The 27,186-nt window shown below is 36.4% G+C and overlaps 1 protein-coding gene across 1 annotated transcript; it reads left to right on the top strand.

The window, feature by feature from the left end:
* Nucleotides 1–289: 289 nt before the first annotated feature.
* rybpa (RING1 and YY1 binding protein a) lies at nucleotides 290–22,406 on the top strand. The gene is made up of 5 exons (XM_056449386.1): nucleotides 290–414; nucleotides 824–949; nucleotides 13,240–13,965; nucleotides 17,227–17,319; nucleotides 21,144–22,406. Exons 1-5 carry the CDS (start codon nucleotides 389–391, stop codon nucleotides 21,391–21,393), a joined length of 1,221 nt encoding a protein of 406 aa, XP_056305361.1. The 5' UTR covers nucleotides 290–388; the 3' UTR covers nucleotides 21,394–22,406.
* The last annotated feature ends 4,780 nt before the right edge of the window (nucleotides 22,407–27,186 follow it).

The following is a 27,186-nucleotide window of genomic DNA, read 5'->3' as shown; positions in this document are numbered from 1 at the left end:
AAAAGTTGCTTTCAATTCCCGTCATTTTCCGACATTCATTATTTGACTTCCAGTTCCCATTTTTTCAGTGTACTCAACTTGCTATCCTACAAACAAGGGCCATGGATTATTTTTATTTTTTGTAATTTTCCTTTATACCCTACAACAAACACACGCGGTTTGCAGCTCTCATATCCATCAAACGAGCAAATTTCTTTATAAAACATTTAGACTTTTAAACGTGCGCGAGTCGTGATTGGCTAAGGACGGGGTCACGTGACGGACCGACGCCTTGCGCTGCAGCGGTCAGCGAGTGCAAGTGTGCGATAACAGCAGCAGCGGCTCTGTCTGGAGCTCACACTGTACATTACAGAAGCCCCCTCCTCTGGAAGACGGTGTTTCTCCCATTATGGGCGACAAGAAAAGCCCATCCAGGTATAGAAACGACTCGTTTGCTCTGCCTTTTCGTAAAGCACCTCGCGCGTTTGTGTACACTGGCGAATAGCCGCGTAATGCGGATGAAGTCTACTTATTTTTCCTGGTCGGATTTAACGGAAAAAAAGCGCAGCCATGGCGGATACAGAGCCTTGCCTGACTCCCGGTATCCAGCTTTAGACAAAGGGAATTCAGGAAACGCCTCCTCTCTTCTATTTTACTCGGCTTTTTGTCAACAGATAAAGCTAGTTTGCCCTTTAGGCATGCTAAATCGCGTAATGGTGTGATTGTGAAGCCTGGTTTACAGTCTCCAGCGCGTAGAATTAAGTGCACATGATGACACTTGCACTAATTAGGGTGCAGCGTGCTATTTAAATGCCCTAACCATTGCTCCCTTTAAATCTTGCAGGCCAAAAAGACAAGCCAAGCCCTCTGCAGACAACGGATTTTGGGACTGTAGCGTCTGCACCTTCAAAAACAGTGCAGAGGCATTCAAATGCAGTATATGTGATGTGCGGAAAGGTACATCTACAAGGTAAAGTGGCACAAGGACGAGCTGTGCATTCACATCATGCAGCATAAACACACTGCACACGCATGCGACGAGGATGTCAACATTGATATTTTGTGACTTGTTGATGTCGGATTTGTGTCTTCGTGCATACTGACGTCATTAGATTCCTGTAGAATTTCAATGACACTCTAGGACAGGCGGCAGGATCTGGGATAGTATGGATGTATCCTGGCGCGCGCCCGTGTGTGTGTGTGTGTGTGTGTGTGTGTGTGTGTGTGTGTGTGTGCAGGGGCCCATTATGTGATCCTATAGTATAGGAAATGGAAAACTGCAAGGTTAAGGCTTTAACAGCTGATTTGTTAATGGAGGTTGAGTTATTTGTTCAGAATATGGAGCGTATGGCTGTTTTTTTGTGTGTGTGGCTGATGTAGTGCTGTGGCCACTAATGCACTGATGGTATCATATTGATGACGTTAAGTGCTAGAATTTAGTGTGTGAGTGGCGAATATGGTCTCTGGAAAATATGTAGAAAGGCGTCTGGTGAGGAAGTTAAAGATCAGATATGTTGGCCCGTAGTAAAGATAAATGCATTTTAAAATTGTTGTAGATATGAGCATGTTTTATTTAATTAAAATGTATTTTTTTTAATCACAGATGGTAGTGTAATTATTTTAGTTGTTGCACATGTCGCGATAGTGGATTATGAGATGCAGTTGGGATTTTTTTTTATGCTAAACTGGTACAGAATATCAGATGCTTCCAAGTAAATGTTCTGGAAAAATTTCAGAAGGATGGGGTTAAAATAGGGCTGGACAATTTCGCCTGAAATCAAAATCTCGATTAATTGAACAGTTTAACTCGATTATGATTATTGAATGATTATTTTATTTATTTTATAGAAATATGCCGTCTCACGGCATCTCTGGCACCGCTTCCAATCATCGGCAATGTAGTGCAAACGTGCAACATGTAGTTACATTTTGTGAGAGGTGCGACTGGACTGCGTGAAGCCTTAAGTATAAATAAACCCTAACAAAACGGCGTCACATGACTTCACACACGATAGGGAAAGTAATTGAAAAAAGTAACCTAGAAAAATTAGATCGATTATAGATTCTGAATGTCGATTTCGATTACTTTTCGATTAATCGCTCAGCCCTAGGTTTAAAACAACACCGTAGCTACGTGTTCATCCACAAATTTTATGAACATTTTGGAGATGCGCATAGAAATCAGTTAATGGAAACATTAATAAATTTATGCATACATTTTGAGAATGCTCTTCAAAAACGAATGCGCATAACTGAGTAGGATCAACTTTTTATTCGATAAGAAAAGATGTACATTAAAAAAAGTAATGTGATTTTGTTATAAGGGATCATGTGATGATAAAAATGTGTGTGAATGGACAAACCAGCAGACTGAGCATATTGTAAAGTATCTGAAATGTTGTTTTGGTCATTCTAAAACACCTTAACCGTTTCAGTATTAGTGTTATTATATTATTAATCACCTTCAGAATCAAGATCATCTGTGCTCCATGTCTCACGCCTTCAAACGCCACAGCGTGTCAGGATTGCCTTTTAAGATGCAAGTCGTTTATTAAATAAAGAAAAAATTGAAGCAGATTTTCCTACTGCAGCAAATTCTATTTCTACTGTTGATATTTGGCGCCAGCAAATGAGGAAGTGGCTCGCTTTTTTATATTTTGCTCGCTTTAACTCGTTGGATGGAAGCGCTGCTTTATTCGCACATATTTTATGCGATTAATCCAGTTTTGCGCATCAAGTTAATTCGCATTTTTGGATTGAAACATAGCTAGTGTCTGCATAATGTTAAATTAAAAGCGGAAATGTTCTTGCGTACATAAAACCATCATAAATGCAAATAAAGGTCTACTTAATGTCTACTTTAATGACAATAAAATGTAAATATATGGACGCTATTTCATCATCATTCTTCAACATGTCAGATCATCTTTTGTAAAAGTGGAACCTGCTGTTTAACCTTATTGACCCATTAACTGCCCTTCCAGAAAAAAAAATTTTGGATTGCATTTCTTAACTCCTCATATTGCTAGTTAACACACTCAATGCGTTTTTTTAAAACACATCCCATAATTTCTAAAATATCAATGTCTACAAAATGGTTTATGTCGGTTTATGGTAAAAGTACTTGAAAAATAATACATGTACTAGGAAAAATCAGAAAATATGAAGTGGAAGACCAATTTATTAAAAAATATATTCAAAATAAAACATACTCATAATAAAAACATTTCGAATACTAAATCATCTTTATTTTTTGAAGTATGACATAAATATTTCAGATTCTCATTTAAAACACTTTCTTGTTTGTTTTTTTACATTAAAACCAAAATCAAGTGAAGTAGTAGAACAGAAATATATTTGTTAGATGTTTTTGTAAATCAACAATGCTGTGGGTGTAAACCATTATTTAAAACAGTCATTCTTTTAAACGGTCAAAGCATGGTCAACCATTTGGTAGAGCAGGCAGTTAAAGGGTTAAATACATAAGGGTAAGTGATCACTAAGGCCAGACAGAATCTGTGAAAATTTTTTGCTATTTTTGTGCAAAATTTTGTAAAGGGTCTGCAGATTTATGCGGAATGATTTTAGAAGTATCATAACTAAAACTTAATTTATGAAATATGTATATAAATCATTAATTCATTTTCTTTTCGGCTTAGTCCCTTTATTAATCCAGGGTCACCACAGCGGAATGAACCGCCACCTTATCCAGCACATGTTTTACGCAGCAGATGCCCTTCCAGCTGCAACCCATCTCTGGGAAACATCCATACACACTCATTCACAATCATACACTACGGACAATTTAGCTTACCCAATTTAGCTTACCGAATTCACCTGTACCGCATGTCTTCAGACTGTGGGGGAAACCGGAGCACCTGGAGGAAACCCACGCGATGTAAATAAAATTATATAAACACATTCATAGTATAATATTACTGAAATTAATTTTAAAACAGAATAAATATACATTTACACAAATAAATAAATATGCTTGATGGGATAAAAATCTGTGCATTTCTGTGCATGCAGATTCCGTGTGACCCTAGTGATCACACTAAATTTAGTTGTTTTACATTTAAAAAAAACTTGCTGGGTAAATCCTATTGATTTTGAACGACAGTTGTATAAAATAACTATATAAAATAGTTGTGTAATATGTTACACTGACCTGTGATATTTAAATGTTTTTTTATGTCAATAATGTATTCTTATTTTAGCTGAGTTTTGTTGTAGAAGCTATCGGTAAACAATGATAAAGAGAGCTCAAATGTGCTGCAATGTATGAAAACGCATAAAGAAAAACACCCCCACCAATTTGGCAACACATACACAAATTCTCTCAAAACATGCAAATAAAGAAGTGTGCTGCAAATAGCACAGACCACTGCTGAAAGGTTTGAGAGATGAGTTAGTTTGTCAGATTGTTAAGGCTAAAATATACAAACAGCAAGAAACTGAGCACTCAGAACGTTAAAATAAACTAAAAACTAACCTGTCAGTTCTTTGGCATGCAACACAACAGGAAGCAACTGGGTTTGTCGCATTTTGGGGCCCCTGACACATTTCTGTTGTGATATGCACTATTTGCTTCATGTTTTTGTCGTTGCACGTGTTGTGAGAATTTGCATGTGTTAAATTGATGTAGATGTTTTCTCAATTTGTTAGTGTTTTTCTGTTTGCATGTGTTTTTTGGACTTGCCGCGCATTTGAGCTCTCTAAACCACCGTAGGGGAGCACTAAAATGTCAATGTTTACCAGTAGCTTCTACACCAAAAAAATAAATAATTTAAAACGTGAAACTTTAGTTGGCGCAATAGCCTAGTGGTTAGCGTGCTGACATATGTTGCAGTAGCACTTCATTTTTTTTTTTTGCTTAGAACTAAAAACTGTTAACAAACTACAAGCATGGTGGATGCGCAGAACCAATCATCAAATAGAGAGGCTTAGATAAAGATATTTTAATGACTGTTACTTAAAGGTGCTGTATGAAAGTTTTTGAGTCTTCCAAAGCATAAAAATATCATAATATGTTTTCAGATATTTAAGAAACATGCTGAGTGAACACTATTGTTTATCTGAAATACAATGCTGAAGTCAGATATTCTGCTTTGAAAATGTGCGTTATGTGCTGGAAAGTCTGTATTTGTTTTGGTCATTTAGCCCGCCCAATGCCAGTTTAGGCAATTATATTTCAGAACCCCGGGTTGCCTTGGTGGAAAACAGCATATTTCATTCATTAGTCGGAAAGTGTGCATCCAGCGACTAAAATGCGACCTCTGGTGGACAGTAGCAGACTCTGAAATGAGATGCAGATTCAGAATTCCACACGGAGTGGTTATTAATTAGCAAATAATATAAATATTATAATTGTTAATATTAGGTGAGCATTGCATTGTAAACCTGTGTCCTAACAACATATTACAAGATTTGCTTTGATAAGCAATTTGGCTATTTGGACCAGATGAAACGCCACAGAAATTTAAATACAGCCATTCGGAAGCATTGAATAGTGCACCTACTGCACTGCTACAAAATGGTAAGATTTATAATCTAATTAATACATATTAAACCCCTTTTACATTATTAAATGTTGATGCTGAATCACTGATATGTGTTAGCTTGCATTGAGTCACAGTCTATATCAAACGGTTAATTTTTATTTTCAAGATCTGAGGTGAACTATCTGTTGCTGCTTTCAGTAGTATGCTAATACATGTCATGTAAAATGGCATTCAAACTCACACTATTAGTATTTAACACTGAAGCAAGCACATGAGGTCTACCTGAGGTGATCTTTAGCCCCTTTCACACAGCGATATTGGTAAATATCTGGCAAATTACCAGAACACGTTTATCGGTAAAAAAAAACAAAAAACAATTTTCACACAGGAAGGACGTTCTGGAAATTTTCTGGAAAAGACCGTTCACACATCCATTCGAAAATACTGGTAAATTCTGACATAATAAACCAGAAATTAGCTCTAAACGGCTGCGCTTGTATTTGTAAACATAATAGAGGTCCAACTTTCGTTGATAGTTTAACTTTAATTTAAATCATACAGCTGCGGTTGTCCCAGACATCCAAAGGCAGAAGTGCGAACCTCGGCTAAATGTTTACACATTCGACTACATTACAAATTCTGCGGATGGATAAGTATTCTAAACAACTTCAGTGAAAACTTATGGAGGAATGCTTTCGCATGTCGAGATGTACATAATATGTGTGTGTGCTGGCGCTCACCGGAGCATTCCTTTACTTCACGTGCACATGCGTCAAACAAGCAGAGCTTGAAGGTAAACAAACTGTGTTATCAAAAGCATTTTATCGATAATTTATTAGACAGTTGGCATTAAGAAGGAACATGACAGTGCGGATATGAATGAGTCTGAATGTTCTGATTGGCTGGAGTAGACATCTTTTGTCAGCGTGTTCCACGCGTGAATGCGATCTTTCCGGCAATTTTCCTTCTGCGTTCACACGGCGCAGCATTCTGGCAAATTATTGGTAACTTCTCTTTCCAGAAAATTGCCGGAACAAATTTGCCTATATTTACAAAAAGGGCCCGTTCACACATAAAGACCTTTGCGGAAAATTGCTGGTAATTAAAAAAAAAAAAAAAAAAAGTAAAAACAATAAATAAATTATCATTTTAAGTTCTGAAAGTACTGAATTCCAATGAAAAAAGGGGGCAGAAACTAGTGGTGTAACGGGTCACGGTTGATCTTTTTTTTTTGGTTTACTTGTAGGTTAACCCTAAATTTGTATTGATCACAGGGAGATCACCTCTCGCGTCATTCAAATCACATGTATGAAAGCAATTAGACTTTTTCTGTAAAATATATTGATGACGGAAGAAGTTGTGGTAGGTTAATTGGGATGTGGTGGGTTTCTTAAAATATGTTTTCTGTCACTACTTGTTTAACCTGCATCAATGCATTCAGTGTAAGCTGCATGATTAATCATTAAAAGATCGGGATCTCAACACCCACCCAACTTGATTTGCATATAATTATTAATCCTTCGAATCGCTGCATTCAAATCTGAAAATGCAAAAATCAAGGAGGAGATTCAGTCTTTAGTTTATCAGTCAAATAACACCGAAGTACTGGGACAACAGGTTACTGTTTAGATGAAAACACTGATGTTTATGGTAAAGATTAAAATCACCATTATATGCATTTAACTTGATGCTCAAAAATGAAAGTTGTAGGCAGCAATTACATTATTTAACCAATAGGTGGTTAACCAGCCATCAAAAATATTCCATTGAATAATTCTGAAAAATGACACATCTAGTAATAAAACATGAAGTTTTATGAGTGAATAACTGAATCATTTACTAAAAATGAGACTAAAAAAAAATAAGTGTTGAACAAATTAAAAATATTCACAACAGTAGTAGTAACAGGGAATTTTTCACATACTGAATATCTTTATTTCTTCATTTTATTTGTAATACAATGACATATTCTCAGTTCTGCTTGTTAAAACCAAAAGTGTCTTGCACTGCTGTTTTTGTAATAAATGGAAAGCAAATTATATTTGTCTCCTCCCCTTTTTGGCTGATCTGAAAAATGGTCTGATCCATGACTAAAAACCATTGAGATCCGAACCATGAGATTTGTGACCCATTACATCACTAGAAGAAACTATTTTCACCAGTGCATCAAGCATTTGCACACCTTTGCACCATATGTGAAAGGTGTTTAATTCTTCATATATGCAAAAGAATTGCTCTTGAAAATTGACAGATCATAAATGAAACACCACATCCTTTTAAGTTTCGCTCCATTGCCTGCTTTCAGAGGAATATTCTAGTGGGATGAATGCAGCGAGCACACGCTGGCTCTATCACAGGTGCTCATATCTCTGCCAAAGTGACAGTCTTTTCATGTATTGTTTAGGGCCTGAAGTGCACGCATCTTCTCTCGCATAAATTAAACCGCATGCTTGAATGTTAATTTTTCTAGATTTGTTGAAGCCACAGGATCAGTCTGGGCTCTCTTGTAATGAGGTTATTTGATGGTTTATTAGGCTGCTCTGAGATCTGTTTCTGCTGACCTGAGAGAGTGTCGTCTGTGTCTCGATACTGTTGCACACCAGAGTAGCAACAGCTGAGGGAATCAGCAGGGTATCGCATAGACAGACACACACACACACACACACACACACACACACACACATACACATAAACAAAGCCTCCGTCTTTCTCTTTTAAGCCAGATTTATGCTGTGAAGGGGACCACAGGCTTATAAAATCTAGGGCTACAACAGTTAATCGATAATGAGATCAACTAACAATTTTGATCGGTTATCAGTAAAAAAAAATGGAAACTGTAGTAAATAAAATGCTTATGACATGTAGCGACAGCACAGGATAAATACCTGTAGGAAAAGTACATGATTCTTTCTTATTTCATTATTTGTAATATTTTGATAGTTGACAGTTATAGCCCTATAATGAAGCAAATGTTTTTTAAGAGTCCTATTTTATAAAGTATCAAAATAGTTTCAAGAGTTCACACTTAGATATTGTTTGACAACTGTTAGCAGGTTTGGCATGCTGTCCCGGGAGAGAACCCTGGGCTCGGAGATAGTTAAGCCCAGGGCTCCCGCCTGGTCCATGTGAGGGGAGTACGAGATCAGCTGGTTCTCGAGAGCTCCCCCTGGTAAAGGAGGAGAAGGGGTGGATGGGGGGGTTTCTTCAGAAAAAGAAGATAAGAGAGTAGTACTAGCTAGGCTACTTATAGTGCGTTGGGATTAATCTGATTGGCTAACTAATGAATGTAGATGGGTGGCCAGCTGCAGTCAATCATTTCACGTGCTCCTCTCGAAATTAGTTTGTGAAACTTCACTCATTAAGATTTATAATAATGCAGAAAAAAGCATTTTTATGCAGAATAATGCAGAAAAAAGCAGAACCCCCCCCCCCCCCCCCCCCCGGGAAATCTTTTCCAAATTAATTTTTGCAAAATTCTTGCAAAAAAGCTATTTGATGTGTTATCTTCTTTTGTACATTGCTTTGGATGAAAACATCTGCTAAATGACGAAATGTAAATGTTTAAGGTAGGGCTGCACGATATTGCACATTTTTTTTCCTGCAATATATATATTGTGATATGTAGTTTCACCAGATGGCTTAATATCTCTATTTGTATAAATGCAATAAAGAAAAAGACACAATTGAAACAAAGAGGGTTTTATCCTTTTCCAAGTCTAACAGTATTCAGATACAGTAATTGAATAACAAAATAAAGATAGTTCCATAAAATTACTTGTTATTAAAGTTAGAAATGGAACAATTGTGAATGCTTTTAAAATCTTACAATCACATGCCTCAAAAGCACATGCAAATGATAAATTATATTGTAAACTAGGGCTGCACGATATTGGAAACATCTGACATTGTGATATTTTGTATTTCTGCGATGCACACTGCAATAAATATGTACAATTTCACCTGGTGACTTGAATAGCTGTAATTGGATATAATTTATTAATTTTAGATAAATTTTGATTTGACTGGGATGATTCTGTATAGGGAGTGTATCATTCATGAAATAAACAACTTAGAAGAAAAGATACATGCAACAGGGCAAATAGAAAAGTGAAATAAACAGCGCTTTATGGTTTTCAAGGCAATCAAATCATATTCAGGTCCAGAAGTTCAATAAAATGATTTCCTATTAAAGATAGAAATGCTAAAATTGTTTGTGCCTGAATGCTTTAAACTTCCCCCTGAATTATTAGCCCCCCTGTTTCTGTTTAACCGGGAGAACACATTTCTAAACATAATAGTTTTAATAACTATAAATATCAAATAAATCAGTTATTAGAACTTTGCCATGATGACAGTAAACAATATTTGACTAGATATTTTTCAAGACACTTCTATACAGCTTAAAGTGACATTTAAAGGCTTAACTAGGTTCATTAGGTTAACTAGACAGGTTAGGGTAATTAGGCAAGTTATTGTGTAACGATGGTTTGTTCTGTATAATTAAAAAAAAAAATAAAAAAAAAAAATATATATATATATATATATATATATATATATATATATATATATATATATATATATGTATATATATGTATATATGTATGCTTTACATATATATATATATATATATATATATATATATATATATATATATATATATATATATATATATATATATATATATATATATAAAATTTTAAACTATATAATGCCAACTCAACATTGCATATCCTGCAATGTGACTATTGCGAATGATCACATTGCGATATCGATGCTGAAACGATATATTGTGGAGCCCTAGTTTTAAAGTTTGTTTTCTGCATAGCAATACCAAAATTGTATTACTTCCGAAATTACATCCACTTTACAATGTGCTCATCTAATTAATCAAAGAAGTTATCTACAGATTATTCAAGTATCAAAATAATTGTGAATTGCAACCCATTAGTTATACAAAAATAGTTTGTGTGTGTGTTTGTGTTTTTATGACAACATTTTTTATTTCAGCAAAACTCAAAACTGCTGTAACCACAATCAGTTAATTGGTGTCATATGAAAACAAATGTTAGCACATTACATATGTGGCATATGATTATGATTCTAAGAAATAATCAACAGATTTTATGAGTATCAAAATAATCATTAGCAACTGTAAATATGCAAGAAAATTCAAGGTATTTTATAATTAGTTTCAGTTGTCAAACTTTGCATAAGAAAGTTTTGAAAATACAACTTTACCAGTTATAAAAAATGATTTAAGTTAGTGCTTTGTTATGTTGCTGCAGAGATTGTTTAGGAAAAATGAGCACAACTTCATCGTTCTTTAATAAGATCAGAAGAGAGTGATTATGTCCAGGAAATGTAATTACAGTATCATAGAGAGCCGCCAATCAATCACTAACTCCGATACATATTTATTGTGATTCTCTCTCGACATATGTGCACTCCTTTTTTCAGGTAATGAAGGAATTCAGTTTTAAACCCCAGAATTCACCCTTCCTCGTTCACACCCTTATGAACCGAAACTTGGCTGCCCAGTTATAATCTCTCATTGCTTTCTGCTGTGCCAGTAAGAAATAGTATTGAGACGGGCTGAAATTGATAGTCCAGTTATATAAGCTGAATAATTTTGAGCCATTGTGAGAGTATATGCACAGGTTAATATAATAAGGTTGCCGTTTTTTCAAAGGGAAGTAGTTGTTCCTCTTTTCGTGAATTATTGTCTAATGATAGTCTTAATGGCTTATACACAGTTTCATTTTGTTTGTGCTTTTTAAAAAAATGAATGGTTATCGTTTCATGTGCTTCACAAAACTGCATTAATTTGACCAAAATACAGCAGAAATGTCAAATATTTGAAGTTTTACTTTAAATATTTAAAAAATGTAATTAATTCTTCTGAAAAAATGTAATCTGTTTGAGTCAGTGTGTTCAAAAACAGTTATTTATTGGTTGTTGTTATTATCAATGCTGAAAATATCTGTATTCCTCTTCAGGGTGTCCAGGTTTTCAAATTCAAAAACAAAATTTTAGGCTTTAAAAAGTCTTAAATTCACAGAAATATTGTGTTGTAGGTCTTAAATCATTTTAAACAGGTCTTAATTTTAAAAGTAATGTTACCCAATCGAGCGGAAAGCCATCTAATCGCCAACAATCTAAATAATCTAAATATTTTTTTTTGCAAAGAGTCTTATCTCACAACAGCTGTTAGACATTTTACAGCAATTTTTTATTAAATTCCTTTAATATATATATATATATATATATATATATATATATATATATATATATATATATATATATATATATATATATATATATATATATATATATATATATATATATATATATATATATATATATACACATATATCATACGTGATAAAATAAAATGACACAGTGAAAAATTGTGAAAAACTCATGAAGAAAGGGAGGTGTAAAAAGGCATTCAAATCTCTCAGTAGTTATTCAGCAATCCTGGGCCCTTCGTCATTGTAAATTAATGTTAGCTGCTTCAGTCCAACATCTACATTATCAGGATGGTGAAGATGAAACCAGGGTGGACATTTCAGCAAGACAATGATCCAAAACACAGCCAAGGAAACTCTCAAATGATTTCAGAGAAAGAAAATCAAGCTGTAGAATGGCCCAGCCAATCACCTCAATTGAATCCAATAAAAATACAAAATAAAGATCATATTAGATAGACGAGATTAATTTAAACAATGCATTGACATTGTGCTTGTACACGAGAGAGAGAAACCGAATACACGCTTACTGCCAATTGTTGCTTGCAAGGATAAATTTTAATACATTGCAGACTCACTGTAACATACATAATGTAACAAAAAGGTAAGTACTTAAGTTTAAAGTAATGGCTACAAAGACCCGTGCACGCACAATCGGCGGGATTTTTAATTTGCTCTGGAAATGCTTTACAATAATATCTTTGTGCTTATACATTAGATTATTCAGTACCAAAGAAAATCTGAATCTAATCTGACAAAAAATAAAAGTAGTACACCCAAATTAATATGCTGGGGGAAAATAGTAAATAAAATTTTAATAAACAAATTCTAATAAAAGATCTACAAAAACGGAAAAAAATAACATTTAGTTGAAATGTTGTAGTATTTATTTGTTTCATTTGGAATAACTTTATTTGAATTTAAATGTGTTCTTGTTCTATTTGTAAAGATGTTTGGTGTATATATATTTACAATTAGGTGACTATTAAGTCTTAATCATTATTAAGAAGTTAAGTGAATTAAAGTGGCATCAAATGATGGCAGGTGAATGTTAACATTACATTGATTAAGCTTGAACTTGAGACTTAGGTTAGGTTGATTAAGCTTGAACTTAAACCTGAGAGTTAACCTGTCCCGGACCAGGCTAGCTTCCCAGCATAAGTTGCCAGAGTAACTGAGTTTGAACTATCGTAAATTTGATTTATGAAACCGAATCCGCCATTAATAAACCTGACTTACCAAAATAAGCCTGGCTTTTTCTCTAAGCTTGGTTTTTGGAACAGTCCCCTGGTTCAACTCCTTGTCAACAGCTCCTTTAGAGATATCATTTCAAGGAAAAACATGACATGTATTTATTATTACAAAACTTATTGTCCCCCTCACTGTATGTTAAGATTATCTAGCATCATATTTTGACACCAGAAGCAAATCAGCTGACACTTGTGTTTAACTTGGGGATTGGTATTGTTGACAAAGCACTTGATTTCTGGTAACATCGTCTCTTTCAGAAAACCTAGGATAAACTCTCAACTCGTGGCACAGCAGGTCGCTCAACAGTACGCCGCTCCACCTCCAGCCAAGAAAGAAAGAAGAGAACGAACAGACAGAGACCTGCCTGACGACGACCACTTCGACATGGACAACTCCGACTCGGACAGACTCAGCAGCCTCCATCCTGACTCCGACCATCCTGAGAGACTTGGTCTAGAAGGAGGTCAGCTGGACCGCGGACATTCGCTCAAAGAACGGAGACAGGAACGTGCTCTGGACAAACCGCAAGCACTCGATTCAGACAGGAGGCCTGAAAGAGCAGGACTGACCCCAGACCTCCTCCAACAACAACAACAACCGCAGCAGCAGCCGCAGCATCCACAGCATCCACAGCAGCAGCCGCAGCATCCACAGCAGCAGCCACAGCAGCAGTCGCAGCAACATCCACAGCAGCAGCCTCAGCAACATCCACAGCAGCAGCCTCAGCAACATCCACAGCAGCACAACAGAATAGACAGAGAGCACACAGACAGAGCTATGCTGGAGAAACTTCAGCCTCTCAGAGAGCACATGGAGAAAGATCATCCGCACACGGCAGGCTCCGGGATGCAGCCGGCCGAGAGGATGGGCGCGGAGAGAGAAGAGCTCAAAAAAGGAAAGATCGAGAGAGCCATGATGGAAAAGCACAAAGAGAGACACAAAAGCCTGACGCCTAGCAAAAAACCCACTCCTAAGAAGATGAAGTGAGTGTAATGTTTTTATGGTCCCGCAAAGTTCTTTTCAGCTTTGCTTGGGGGTGTAAAGAAAATACCTGAGCTATGAGAACGCCATTACCCAACATCTTGATGCTACTAAAATGTGTTGTGCGCGTTTCCTCGAAGTAAGAAAATCATGAGAATTTTCCAAGGTTAAGAAAGCATCTGATCATAGTTATGTGGTTGCAGCAGCTCTGCTAAATAGCAATCCAGTCAAATCAAAGTTTTTTTCGTGTGTGTGGAGCAAATGCACAACACGCACAACTCTATGCATGATTTGCATGCTATAGGGCCCTATTATACACCTAGCGCAATAAGGCGCAAGACATGTTTCCCCCGACATTGCTATTTTCAGACTAGTGCAACCTTAATTTTCCCGTTTTCCACCACGTTGTTTAAATACCAAATCCATTTGCACCACTTTGTGAAGTCATGGGTGTTCCGGTCTAGAAAAGAGGTTCAATTCAATTCACCTTTATTTGTATAGCGCTTTTACAATGTAGATTGTGTCAAAGCAGCTTCACATGAAAGATCATAGTAAATTGGAACAGTGTAGTTCAGTTTGAAGTGTTTAAGTTCAGTTCAGTTTAGCTCAGTTCAGTGTGGTTTAAAAATCACTACTGAGAGTCCAAACACTGAAGAGCAAATCCAACGATGCACAGCTCTACAGATCCCAAACCATGCAAGCCAGTGGCGACAGCAGAGAGGGAAAAAACTTCCCTAAATGGTGAAAGTGAAGAAAAAAAACCTTGAGAGAAACCAGACTCAGTTGGGCACGACCATTTTAATTTCTCCGCTGCCCAAACGTCTTGTGCAGAGCTGTTAAGGTGTGTTAAGGTGCATTGTTGGCGCGTTGCTATTTTGAGAAACTAAAATAGACTGTGCAATAGACCAGCCGAAAGCAATATGTAACTATCTTTACAAATGAAAAAGAATTAAAGGAATAAAATATTACAAAAATTGTTATTTTCTACATAAATATAAAAACCACAGCCTTCATCTCCGGGGGCTTTTCTCGGTTTATTCACAACAACTTGCTTTTGTAAAATATTAATATTATTATTTTGATTATTTATTTTGTGCATATATATATATATATATATATATATATATATATATATATATATATATATATATATATATATATAAATAAATATATATAAATATTTGTTTTATTAAAAACAAGCTTAGATTTGTCCATCTGTCAGGTTTTGGACCACATAGGGCATATGACGCGTGTTTGGATATAACTCAGTTTTTTTGTCTACACTTCGTTATTATTGTTCATTTATTCATTTGCTGGAAACTGTATTTAGAAATAGTTTTGAAACTGATCTTTGCGCTTAACAAACAAAATTAATCATGTAGGCTAATGGACGTCTTCAGTGGAGTGCATACAACACCGTTTCCTCATCCACGAAAGAAAGAAAAAAGTAAAGGCAGATTGGAGGAGGCTCATTCTTTATCCTCGCGCTGCAGATGGTCTGTTTAACTGTTTTCTTACTAGTGAAGCGTTCAGTTCTTCCATTACAAAGTCCGCCATGTAAATAGCAAATGCGTCATGGCGCAACAAGACTGACTCGTAAAGGGAATGTGAGATGAGACTCTGATTGGTTTATTCTCAAAACACACCCATAACTGATTAAGAGAATAAACACAACCCTGTTAGACCATGCGTCATGGCGCAGAGCATATTTTTTTGACACGCCCTTAATGCTTTTGCGCCCTGCGCTTTAAACTAGATTTTTAAAATAGAGCCCATAGAGTACAAGAAGACAACCATTTTGTCACACTCTGGTTGGGATTTAAAGGGTTAAGTTGTCCAAATGAACACGGTACTGACAAATTACCAAGTACATCTAGTATTTGGTATTGATCCTTTCTTTAATAATAAATAGCGGGTGAATCCCACATTCTAGGTTGCTGTAGCAGTCATCAGTATAATTACAGGAATAGGGTTGCACAAAGTATATTGAAATATTTTCGTTATCACAGTGATGGTATATGTGCTATCAGTATCACAGAGAGGTGCAATAATATCCATTTATTGTATGTTTCAATAAAATGACAGCGCCCAATAAGAATTAGAATACCCAATGAGGTGTTCACTTATTCATATTGTTTTAAAGTAAATGATTTTTTTTTTGCCTGAATAAGATTTTATTGGATAAAATTAGTATCTATGACGAAGTTTATTTTAGTACATAAGTCTGAAACTGGATTTCTGGCCCCGGCTCTGTAGTTTAGCTCCAACCCTAATCAAACACACCTGATCCAACTAATCAAGGTGTTCAAGACTACTAGGAACCATTAAGCAGGTGTGAGTCTGAGCTAAACTCTGCAGAGCTGTGGCCCTCCAGGAATTGAGTTTGAGACCTCTGTTTTAGAATGATATTGCAATACTTAACAGCAATATCTTACACAGCACAAAGTTAGGGCTATACTGTAGGATTTTTGTGACAAATTAACTTTAACAATTCATTGTCAAGTTGTAATGCAATCCCATCCCCCACTATCTGCTTCAACATTTGGAGGTGGGAGTGGATGATGTTTAATATTAATTTCTGGATGATTTATTATGGATGATTGAAATTAACGACTCTGAGTCAACTCTTTCATTTTGAGAGTCAAGGATTGCGTCTGAATCGCCGAGTACTTGAGCAGGTACTACATCTGAGATTGAATTTGAAATATGAGAAGTATGAATGTAATTCGGACATATTAGATCTGCCATTTGTAATTATCTTGTAACCTACTCATGTCAGTTGCTTCATTCCCATTCATGAACTCTTTCGCATGGCATCGTGGAATACACACTTCACAATCTTACCAGAAGTAGTTGGTCATCCAGATAGTTTTCGCATACCGTTTTTCAAATACTATAAACTTGCTCATACTACTCTGCTCGCATACTCCTTTTAACGTACTATATGGTATGGGAGTATGCGATTTCAGACATGGCCAAGATTTTATACATAGAGTTTTAGATTTAAAACTCAACTGGACAGCTCAAGCACTTAGAGCTGTTTCACATTGCATAAAAAGAGTTTTTTTTGAAAATCCATAATAGGTGCACTTTAAAAGTTCCTCAATGTTGATTTTGATAAGTCTGTCTGCTAAATGAATACATTTAAATGTTATTCAAAACTTTTTTTTTTACCAGCCCACATTTGCATGTAAATTATTCAAAGCAATTAAGTTTTATGCTAATAGTCTGTTACTAATTACATGTTGTATCAACATTTACAGGCCCAAACTTATTCAGAAAAGTCCAGCTGGGGAAAGTAATGGCATGAAGCCTGGCAAATCTGTCCCGAAGAATAACAAATCTGTTATATCACGGTAAGTTTGAATTCTTACTTTTTTAGACATTTTTTACATACATTATATTTTAAAAGATTTTTTAAAACGCAATATGAAAAGAAAAAAAATATATCAGGCAAGTTTATATTATCAGTTTTATATTAAATGTAAAAATTCTTGATTCCTACAAAAACAAATTACATTCAGTTTTTGAGCAGCCTGTCTGTTACTTTCTTTCATTATAAATGGTAAAATTGGATTACGTATGCTGGGCTTAATGAAACATTTAAAGATGCATTCATTCATTTTCTTTTCGGCTTAGTCCCTTTATTCATCAGGGGTTGCCACAGCGGAATTAACCGCCAACTTATCCAGCATATGTTTTATACAGCAGATGCCCTTCAAGCTGCAACCCAGTACTGAGAAACACCCATGCACATTCATTCACACTCATACACTACGGCCAATTTAGTTTGTTCAATTCACCTATAGTGCATGTCTTTAGACTGTGCGGGAAACTGGAGCACCCGGAGGAAACCTGCGCAAACTCAGGGAGAACATGCAAACTCCACACAGAAATGCCAACTGACCCAGTCGTGACTCGAACCAGCGGCCTTCTTGCTGTGAGGAGTGGCAGTGCTAACCACTGAGCCGCCATATTTCCCCATTTAAAGATGCACTTAATTATAATTACGGTTTTATTCTTAAAGGGATGAGAAGTACATATTACAGACTAATATGCATACAATTATGCAAGACTCAAATGGCTGTTTTATTTGATATGTATAATCAGAAGACGGCTAAATAATACTCTCTTTATTCTTTTATGAAGAGACACATTTGGTTGCAGAGTAAATTAATGACCGGTTGCCAAAACTTCTGCAACAGACTTTGGAACTGCTGCCAGTGGATTTTGGAAAGCTAATTTTTGCTGTCAGAATGATGTAGTTACAGCAAACACTGCCAACCAACAATTACTTTGCACATTTTTAACAACGTTGATAATTTGGTTTATATTTAATAGGTTTGTTCATTCCAAAAATGTAAGTTAGTGCAGTAATTAATTTCTCTGTCATCTTAGAAACATAAAGATACTTTATTGAGTCCTGCAGTGGACACTGTAAATGTGCAGAGATCTTGGCTAATAAAAGACAAAAGTCTTAGTTTTTTATTTAAAGCTACTTATTTTATTTGTTTTTGTTTTGTATTGTGATTTAAAATTGCTATTTCGTTTTATTCTTTAGCAAAAAAAAAAATCTATTTCATAAAAATCTATTTTCCCTTCATATTTTAACAAAATATTTGGCAGTGTTTGCATGCCTTTTATAGCATAGAATTCATTAAAATAGAAGTAAAATAACATTAATTACAAGTTGATTTAAAAAAAGCATTTCAGTTGAAATAAACAGCCATTTTTAATTCAAATATTTCATCATTGATGATTAAATATAATATACAAAATCACATCTTGTTCTTGTGAACCCAATCTTGTGTCTCGTCTCGTGGAGTAAGCATCTCGTCACATCCCTAATATGAGCAATATCATGGTTATGCCGTTGAACTGTTTTATAAATGCAATAACTCATTAGTAGCAGTGCGATATGGCTGTATATTGGCACTTGTTCTGCCCTCACTCCGGTGTCTCTCTTCCCAAAGTTAGACAGACAGATAAACTCTTTCCAACACGTGAGATTGTGGGAGAATGCTGCTTTATTCCATGCCACATTGAGTATGTTGAAACAGAGTGAAACTATGTAAAAGATGTACATAAAATGAGCAATAGTTATCTATGTACATAACAATAACATCTGAGATAGATTATAAATACACACAGATAATAAACTTACAGACAATGCTTCTACAGATGATCACAGGATGAGAGGATTGTAAGTGACTTCTTGAAGGTGTTCTTTTTTAAATGAGGCAAATAACTGATTCTAACTGTCAGAATGTTTCTATGGGAACAACAATTTAAAAGAAGCTAAGTCACTAGGCATTAAGTTATGGATTCTAAATGCTAATATTTAGTAGATGATCCAGCACAGCACTGTTTGAAGGCGTGCGTTGGTTAGTGTCCCATCAGTGATAATATACAGCCATATTGAACTGATACGAGTGGGATATTGCGTTTATACAACAGTTCGACGGCATAATCATGCATTTAAATAAGAAAATCCAACACAAGAGTCTAAAATCCTTTTGTGTGAGGAACTACTTCTGCCGTTCATTCACATCTGCAGCTGACGACACATCAGCAGAAACTGTTGCTAATTCACCAACTTCACTTTAGAGCTAGTTTTTGAATGATTCTCTAGCGTAATGTCTAAAGGTGATTTTGGTCACATTTTAAGATTACAAGGCTGAACGGCATGAAATGCCATCAGTCTACAGAGATTTCCCAGTATTTCTTTGTTGCAATCGGTAGATCACAATAATTGACCCTGAAAAAGCCAAAGCAAACACTACCAGACTATAGTATAAAAGCAGCACTACAACATACAAAAGTGAGAGATTGACTTAGAAAGTCACTCACCAGTTTTATAATGAATTGTTCAAGTTTCGTTTTAAATTTACGCTCAGAAAAACATTTTTATCTCCTGGCTTATTATGCTGTCTCTGCCGCCATCTTGTGGCGTAACAATGTAACGTCAATTTCTTTGCTCAAGTCGTCCTAAATTACTACAAAATTTGTACTACAAGAATATTTTTTATTGAATGTTACTGCAATTTATTTACAACGAATTTGTTCATTAATAACATTTAACAAACAGTATAAAGACAAGTAAATCAGTCAAAAGAACCACAACTAAGTTGTCAGTCAGCAATAAGCTAAACTTTTCACCATTGCAGTCAAATATATTTGCTCTGGAGTAAATAACAGATGGCTGTAACCAAAATATTGCCTTTAGATATAAGCCTAAACAAGTAACATTTAACAGTAGACTAAAATAAAGACGCTCACCATAGTTTTGAGTTAGTAGCCGTCAGTAGAGTGTTCATAACAGGCAATATGACAGGCTGACAACCGCCGACTCGCTGAAAGTCCCGAATTTATAAAAACATATTTTCAAATAGGCACTATAAATAAACTGTATAGTTGCAGTCTAAACAACTACATTCTTACCCAAAAAAGCCTCAAAAGTCCATTATGTTATCCAAGAGCTGCAAGATTTGTCAAACTGTGTAGAGTTGTTTAGCCTTCTTGATGTTGCTGATGTGGGTGGAGTAATACACGAGTGAAGAGGCTGTACGAGTGGTCACATCATTGGCCCATGAACATTTCCTGCTTGTTATCAAACTATTTCATAACTGTAAGAAGAGGCAAAAATCATAACTTAATGTTAAAACAGCTATCATAGCATTATTTATCAACACGTGGCTCTTTTTGCATTCTCGGAAGCTGAAGAAATTAAAAATATTAAAAATGTAAAACAGGAAATACATTGGGACCATTGTTTTTGTTTACATCCCTCAAAATGGTCTATATAATTAGAAACTCTTGATTTATTTCACTACTTCTGTTCAAGAAGTGAAACTTGTATCATGTATACATTCATTCCACACAGACTGATACATAATCAAGTGTTTATTTCTTTTAATTGTGAGGATTTTGATGACAACTAATGAAAACCTCAAATTCAGTATCTCAGTAAATTACTGTATTTCACAAAGAAATGTGCAGCATTTAAGAAATTAAAGACCACTAATTCATTTCTAAATTGACTCGACTCAGAATTGACTCGTTATATCCCTATTAGTAAACAATGGCAGTATTTTCAGTTCAAATCAACCGGAACATTTAATAATCTTTGCACATTGAACACAATAGTAATGCTCAATTGTTTCTTTCTTTAACTTTCCAGACCAAAACTGAAGAACGTGGACCGGAGCTCGGCTCAGCAGCTCGCCATAACAGTGGGCAACGTGACGGTCATCATCACAGACTTTAAGGAGAAGACCCGCTCGTCCTCCACCTCGTCCTCCACGGTCACCTCCAGCGCTGGCTCTGAACAGCAGCACCTGAGCTCCAGCTCCGAGAGCACAGACAAAGGCTCATCCCGCGCCTCAACCCCCAGAAGAGACCACTCCTCCGGGCACAACGAGACCCTCTAAAGGAGGAAGCGATTAACACACACCTCACTGGACGAGGCCCGGAGCTCCTAAAGCCACACTCCAAACTGTACATGGAAGAGGGATCTTTCCAACCCCCATTCAGACAATGTCCATCTCCACACACACACAGCGGCAGAAACGTAGCCGTCGAGAAACCCTCGTGGAGCACCTTGTAGATTGATGTGTTGATGTTCATGTGAGTCACCCGTCACGCCGAGACCCGCTGTATATTCTGTACTTCTACCAGATATAACCCCTGTGTGTGCACCACGGAAACTCAGCGCTCCCAAGTTTGCATTATTATCGTTCGTTGTCATTAAATCATCGTGCAGACAGCTGTTTTTTGACTTTGTGTTTAGGACGTAGAATCGTTTATGCTAAATGTACAGTATCTGAGCTCATCCGTCCATCTCTCAGAAGGCTCTGAATCCGGCGATCTGTCGACGAAAAGATCGCGCTTGGCCCACCGTGTGCGGGATTGGTTCCCTTATTATTTCATATGACGAAACTCTTGTGCGTTTACATGGTGGAAACACAAACTGTGATGATGTGAGTTTACAGTATTATAAACACAAGGCCAACTTCGAAATCCATACGGTGTACCATGTAGACATGTTTTGTGGCTCATGAGATGATAAGAGAGTATTTAGAAAATTGTTCTTTATCTTGCTCTGTTTTTAGACTTTAAACCTTTGCATATTTCTTGTCAAATTATATGCAGATCCACGGTGCTGTCTGTTGTTCAACCATGGCGACGAAACCGAGAACGTGCGCGGCAGTCGATGGAATATGAAGCAGCTTACCTGTTTGTGAGATTTCATACAGTATATTTACAGTTTATTGAGATCTCTAATGAAAACTGATCACCAATTAATACTCCCACTATAGCATTGTGTTGTAAAAATTGGCTTCTTTTCGCCCATAAGGACATTTTGCACAGGTTTACACACTCATTTTGACCTTTGTTAAAAATCTAGAAGCTTATAAAGCTAATAAAAACCTTCTAAAACTCATTACGGTCTTGAGGATTATGCTGGCATCATGTACATTTTTCCATATTTTGATTGTTACATATTCCTATCAAATAACTACTTGGTGTTAATTCACTCAAAAATGACAATTACGTTATTAATTACTCACCCTCATGTCATTCCAAACCCCTGAGATCTACGTTCTTCTTAGGAACTCAAATTATGATGTTTTAGGTCAGTGTTTCTCAACCATGTTCCTGGAGGACCACCAACACTGCACGTTTTGGATGTCTCCTTTCTCTGTCATACCCATTGAAGGTCTTCCAATTCAATTCATCTTTATTTCTGTAGCTATTTTACAATGTAGATTGTCAAAGCAGTCTCACATAAAAGATTATGGTGAATTGCAACTGTCAGTTCAGTTTAGTTTAGTTCAGTTCAGTGTGGTTTAATTTTCACTGCTGAAAGTTCAAACACTGAAGAGCAAATCCATCGATGCGCAGCTTCACAAGTCCCGAACCAAGCAAGCCAGTGGCGACAGCAACGAGGAACAAACTTCACCAAATGACGAAGTGAAGGACAAAAAAAATCTTTGAGAGAAACCAGGCTGAGTTGGGCACGACCATTTCTTCTATGACAAAACTTTTTGTGCAGAGCTGCAGTCTTAGCACCGGAGGCTTGAGAAAGCTGGATGTCCATCGTGGAGAAGCTGCAGTAGGAGAGGTCACCAGCTGGTGTACAGGCTTGCCCTTCAGTATCAATGCGAAGACTTGTCTGTCACTGGGGCCTTACAGGAATCAGTCTCATGCTCTCCACTCCTCCATGACCCCCACAGCAGCTGCTCAGGTACGGCCTGGTCCAGGATTATGGAAACCTCAGGAATAATAAAAACAGAATAATAAAAACTTCCAGTCTCTGCTAATGAGCTGCTGATCTTAATCGGGTGTGTTTGGTTTGGGAGACATGGAAAAAGAGCTGGTGGTTCCCCAGGAACATGGTTGAGAAACACTGTTTTAGGTGAAATAAGAGCGCTCTGTCATCCTCCATAGACAGCAATGTTTCTGTTTGAAGTCCAGAGAAATACCAAAACTCAAACATATGTTTTAAAGCAGTGTTTCTCAACCACGTTTCTGGAGGACCACCAGTTTTGCACATTTTTCATGGCTGTTTCTCAATTCCAAGAACACTGAGAACGGACTTGTGTTCTCATGGAGACCTCTTTTGCCAAGTTACCTCAGAAGAACGAACACAGGAGACCGCGAGAACAGAGAATGCATCCTGTGAAAAATGAGATTCTGTATTCGTCCGGATGGTCACACGTTTATAACGGAAAATTATTTAAACATTACAGCATCCATACAGCGATTCATTTTTTTCCCCCCTTTTCATTGTGTATGCATAAAAAGCATACAAATATACGTTGCACAATGCAAATAAAACAAATTGTAATACAAATTTTAGCAAATAAACACCCTTAATGTGTTTATACCTTCATAAAGATTTTCATGGTAGTGTTAACTTTCACAGTCTCATTTAGGGAAACTCCTGAGACAAATAAGTTATATCTCTGAACTAAATCCATATAATATGCTGCGCTTCACACCTCCTTTATTCAGCTGCAATGACTTCTGGGACTTCTCGAGCAAATTTTGCTCTCAAGTGTGCATTGGCGCATCCTCGATATCAAGAACGCATCCAGGAACTTTAATGTGTCCTCCGTTCTTGCGGTCTTGAGTTCTGGAACTGAACTTTGGCATTTGATGATGACGTTAAACGAGAACGCAAGATCGCTAAAGAACGCATGTCTCCTTAACCAAACACACTTGATTTAGATCAGCTCATTCGCAGAGACTGAAAGACCTGTAATGGGTGTGACAGACAAAGGAGGCGTCCAAAACACAGTGTTGGTGGTCCTTCAGGAATGTGGTTGAGAAACTCTCTTAAAGATACGATTCAGAGTTCAGCAGTAACCATTTTTTGATTCCATTCAGTTGATTTCTGGGTCTGGCAGAACAACTTGGATTAGTCCATCAGCATCTCGAATTTCGATGAATAATTATGCTTGACTAACAATTGTGGCGACCTGCTGCAAACACAGGGTTTGTAGGTCTACAGCATGGATAATACAATCGGCCTCTGAGCGAGCTGAGAGAGAATCATGTGAGCTCTACTGGTGCTCCTATTGGCTGTCGCTCAAGAACGTCACTCTGCATAAAGTTGAAGGATTTTCAACTTTGTTGCACCACTAGGGCACGCCCACCTGGTCAACAGTCGCTGCTGCTCGCGTAGGCGTAGGCCGCCGGAAGTCGCTTGCTCTCTATTGAAATAAATGTTCGCTTGCCGCTTTTCCACTGCGAGTCGCTCGTAGTGTGGCTGCAGCAGGCACAATGAAATAATGTAGAGTTTTTACCTAGCTACCTAGCTGGGGACTATTTTCGGGTACTGCAGCCATGGTATGGCATTAACAAGTTTCTTGTTTACAACACCAGAATGAGAGTTTACAGAAGAGTCACTTTTTAAATGAGAAAATTCATTTATTTATTTATTTTTTTATTTGAGCAAGATGCTAATGGTCTAATCAGATTCAATAAACTATGCTAAGCTAAGCTAAAAATGTCCCTGTCATACCTGGAGATCAGCTAAATGGATTAGAAAATTCCTATTTTAAAAAAAGTGGAGTGTTTAAGTAGCCCAATCAGGTTGTCAAGTTATACAATTTGTATGACTTCCTTTAACAGTTTCATCTCTTTAGTGTCAGTATAGGGGGCACATTCCTGAGAACGGTGCTGACGTGCTACCTTGGATGTGCCTGTGCTTGTTTCAAACAGAGGAAGTCACTCATAGGCATCCAGGATATACAGTAGTCATCAAAAAATTGTTTTTCAAAATTGACAACAAGAGCAAGTGTTTTTTAATAATTTTAGGGCCATTTTGATCCACAGTAAATAATATTATTTTATTTTTTTTCTGGACTTCAAACAAGTCTTGAACATTGCTGTCTATGGAGGGTGAGGGAGCTCTCAGATTTCACCTAAAATATTTCATTTGTGTTCTGAAGATGAACTAAGGTCTCAGGTGTTTGGAATAACACGAGGGAAGTAATTAATAACATCGTTTTCATTGTTGGGTGAACTAACCCTTTAAAGTGAACATGAAATGGATATTCGGGTTTTAGATCTAATTGTTAATGCTTCATTGATGCATTTTTTCCCTCCATGTTTTGTTTTTTGTTTGTTTTGTTTTATTATTCACATGTCATAACTGAACCATGCAATTTAAAAACAATAAATTCTCTGGTTACAGTATTCATTTGGTCCACTTGACACCCCTTTTCAGATCAACCACATTTTAAAATCCTGCCATAAAGTAATATTTTTTTCATTCAGATGTACATCACAAAGAAGAAATGATCTCTTGCTACTTTTGATTATGACTTTAACATTGATGCACACAGCTGCTTTAAGATCTTCGATTACCTAGATATAGATTACCTCATTGATGGATAAGACTCTACGCCCAAACTGTTTGCATACTAAATCCATAACCTTCCAGCTCAAATTTAAAGGGCACCTATAATGAAAATCATCCTTTGTAAGCTGTTTGAACAGAACTGTGTGTAGGTATAGTGTGTCCACAGTCATATTGAAGTGATAGAAACACAATAAGTCCCTTTTTAAATTTTTTTTATTTCCTGACGTTAAAATAGGATCCAAATCCCTCCCATTTTGAAGATGACCACAACGTGATGTAGGAGTGCGGTCAGAACAATTATAAAAGAAGACATGTCAATCCTGGTTTGTAGACATTAAATTAGGTTTATTTTTTACATTAACATAACAAATATCCATTCAGCAGTGGATATTAAAGCGTATCCTGTCACATTTGCCATAAAAAAACATTGCAAAGTTAAATGCACATGCTGTGTGTGTGTGTGTGTGTGCGTGTGCGTAAACTTTGTAATGACATTGTGTGTAACTCAATGCTTGAATTAGGCTTGAATTAACTCCACAACAAATACATTAAATAATCATTGAGAAAGTCCTTATTTTAGTATTTCTCACAAACGTTACATGAGATCTGCTTCCTTCATGTCTGTCACTGTGCTGTTTATCTGACGCAGCTGAGGCGGAGATTGAGGCACACTCTGACAGGCACGTAGGAACGGTGGGCGGGGAGAACTAGCATTAAAGGCACAGACAACAAAAACAGCTAGTGTGTTCAGAGCAGAAAATTCTAACACTCTGAAAGGTTTAATAAATAATCGGATGGGTGATTTGAGCTGAAACTTTACAGACACATTCTCGAGACACAAAAGACTTATATTAAATCTTGAAAAAGGGGTAAAATTGACATCTTTGTTTCTGTTTCTCATAACCTCACCCCACAGACCCTTAAATTGGAGAGCTAATGTTGATACTACACAGTGTCCTGTTCACCCTCTGTGTTTGGTTTGAACTAGTCATTTTTTTGCAGCTATAATGCTCTGAAAATATAATTTACCAAGTTGGTAAGACATCTGAATGCAGAGCTGGCTGGTTTATTGCAGTGCTAGTTCCCAATGTCTTCCATAGTGAAACCAAAGCACTGACTTCACATGATTAAATCAAATCTAAATATATTACATTAAAAGAAGTTGTGCTCGATTGAGGAATCTATAACATTCTGAATACAGTGACAGCTACAAAATGAATAAAAATTGGTTTAGCCACATTTAGCAATGTGACTGCCTTAAACTAACAAATGACCAAAACAAATGCCTTCGTTGTTTTATATAAAATATTTTTATTGCATTTGAACTTTAAAGAAACCCAAGTAATAACAG

The sequence above is a fragment of the Danio aesculapii genome, chromosome 23 (assembly GCF_903798145.1).
Source record: "Danio aesculapii chromosome 23, fDanAes4.1, whole genome shotgun sequence".
NCBI classification, from domain to species: Eukaryota; Metazoa; Chordata; class Actinopteri; order Cypriniformes; family Danionidae; genus Danio; species Danio aesculapii.
Note: the sequence above shows the minus strand (reverse complement) of the source record. Positions and strands in the feature narration are given on the sequence as shown.

Coding starts and splice junctions, on each gene's coding strand:
- rybpa (XM_056449386.1), top strand. CDS start 389: ATGGGCGACAAGAAAAGCCCATCCAG. Junction 415..823: donor GACAAGAAAAGCCCATCCAG/GTATAGAAACGA, acceptor TAAATCTTGCAG/GCCAAAAAGACAAGCCAAGC. Junction 17,320..21,143: donor AACAAATCTGTTATATCACG/GTAAGTTTGAAT, acceptor TTAACTTTCCAG/ACCAAAACTGAAGAACGTGG.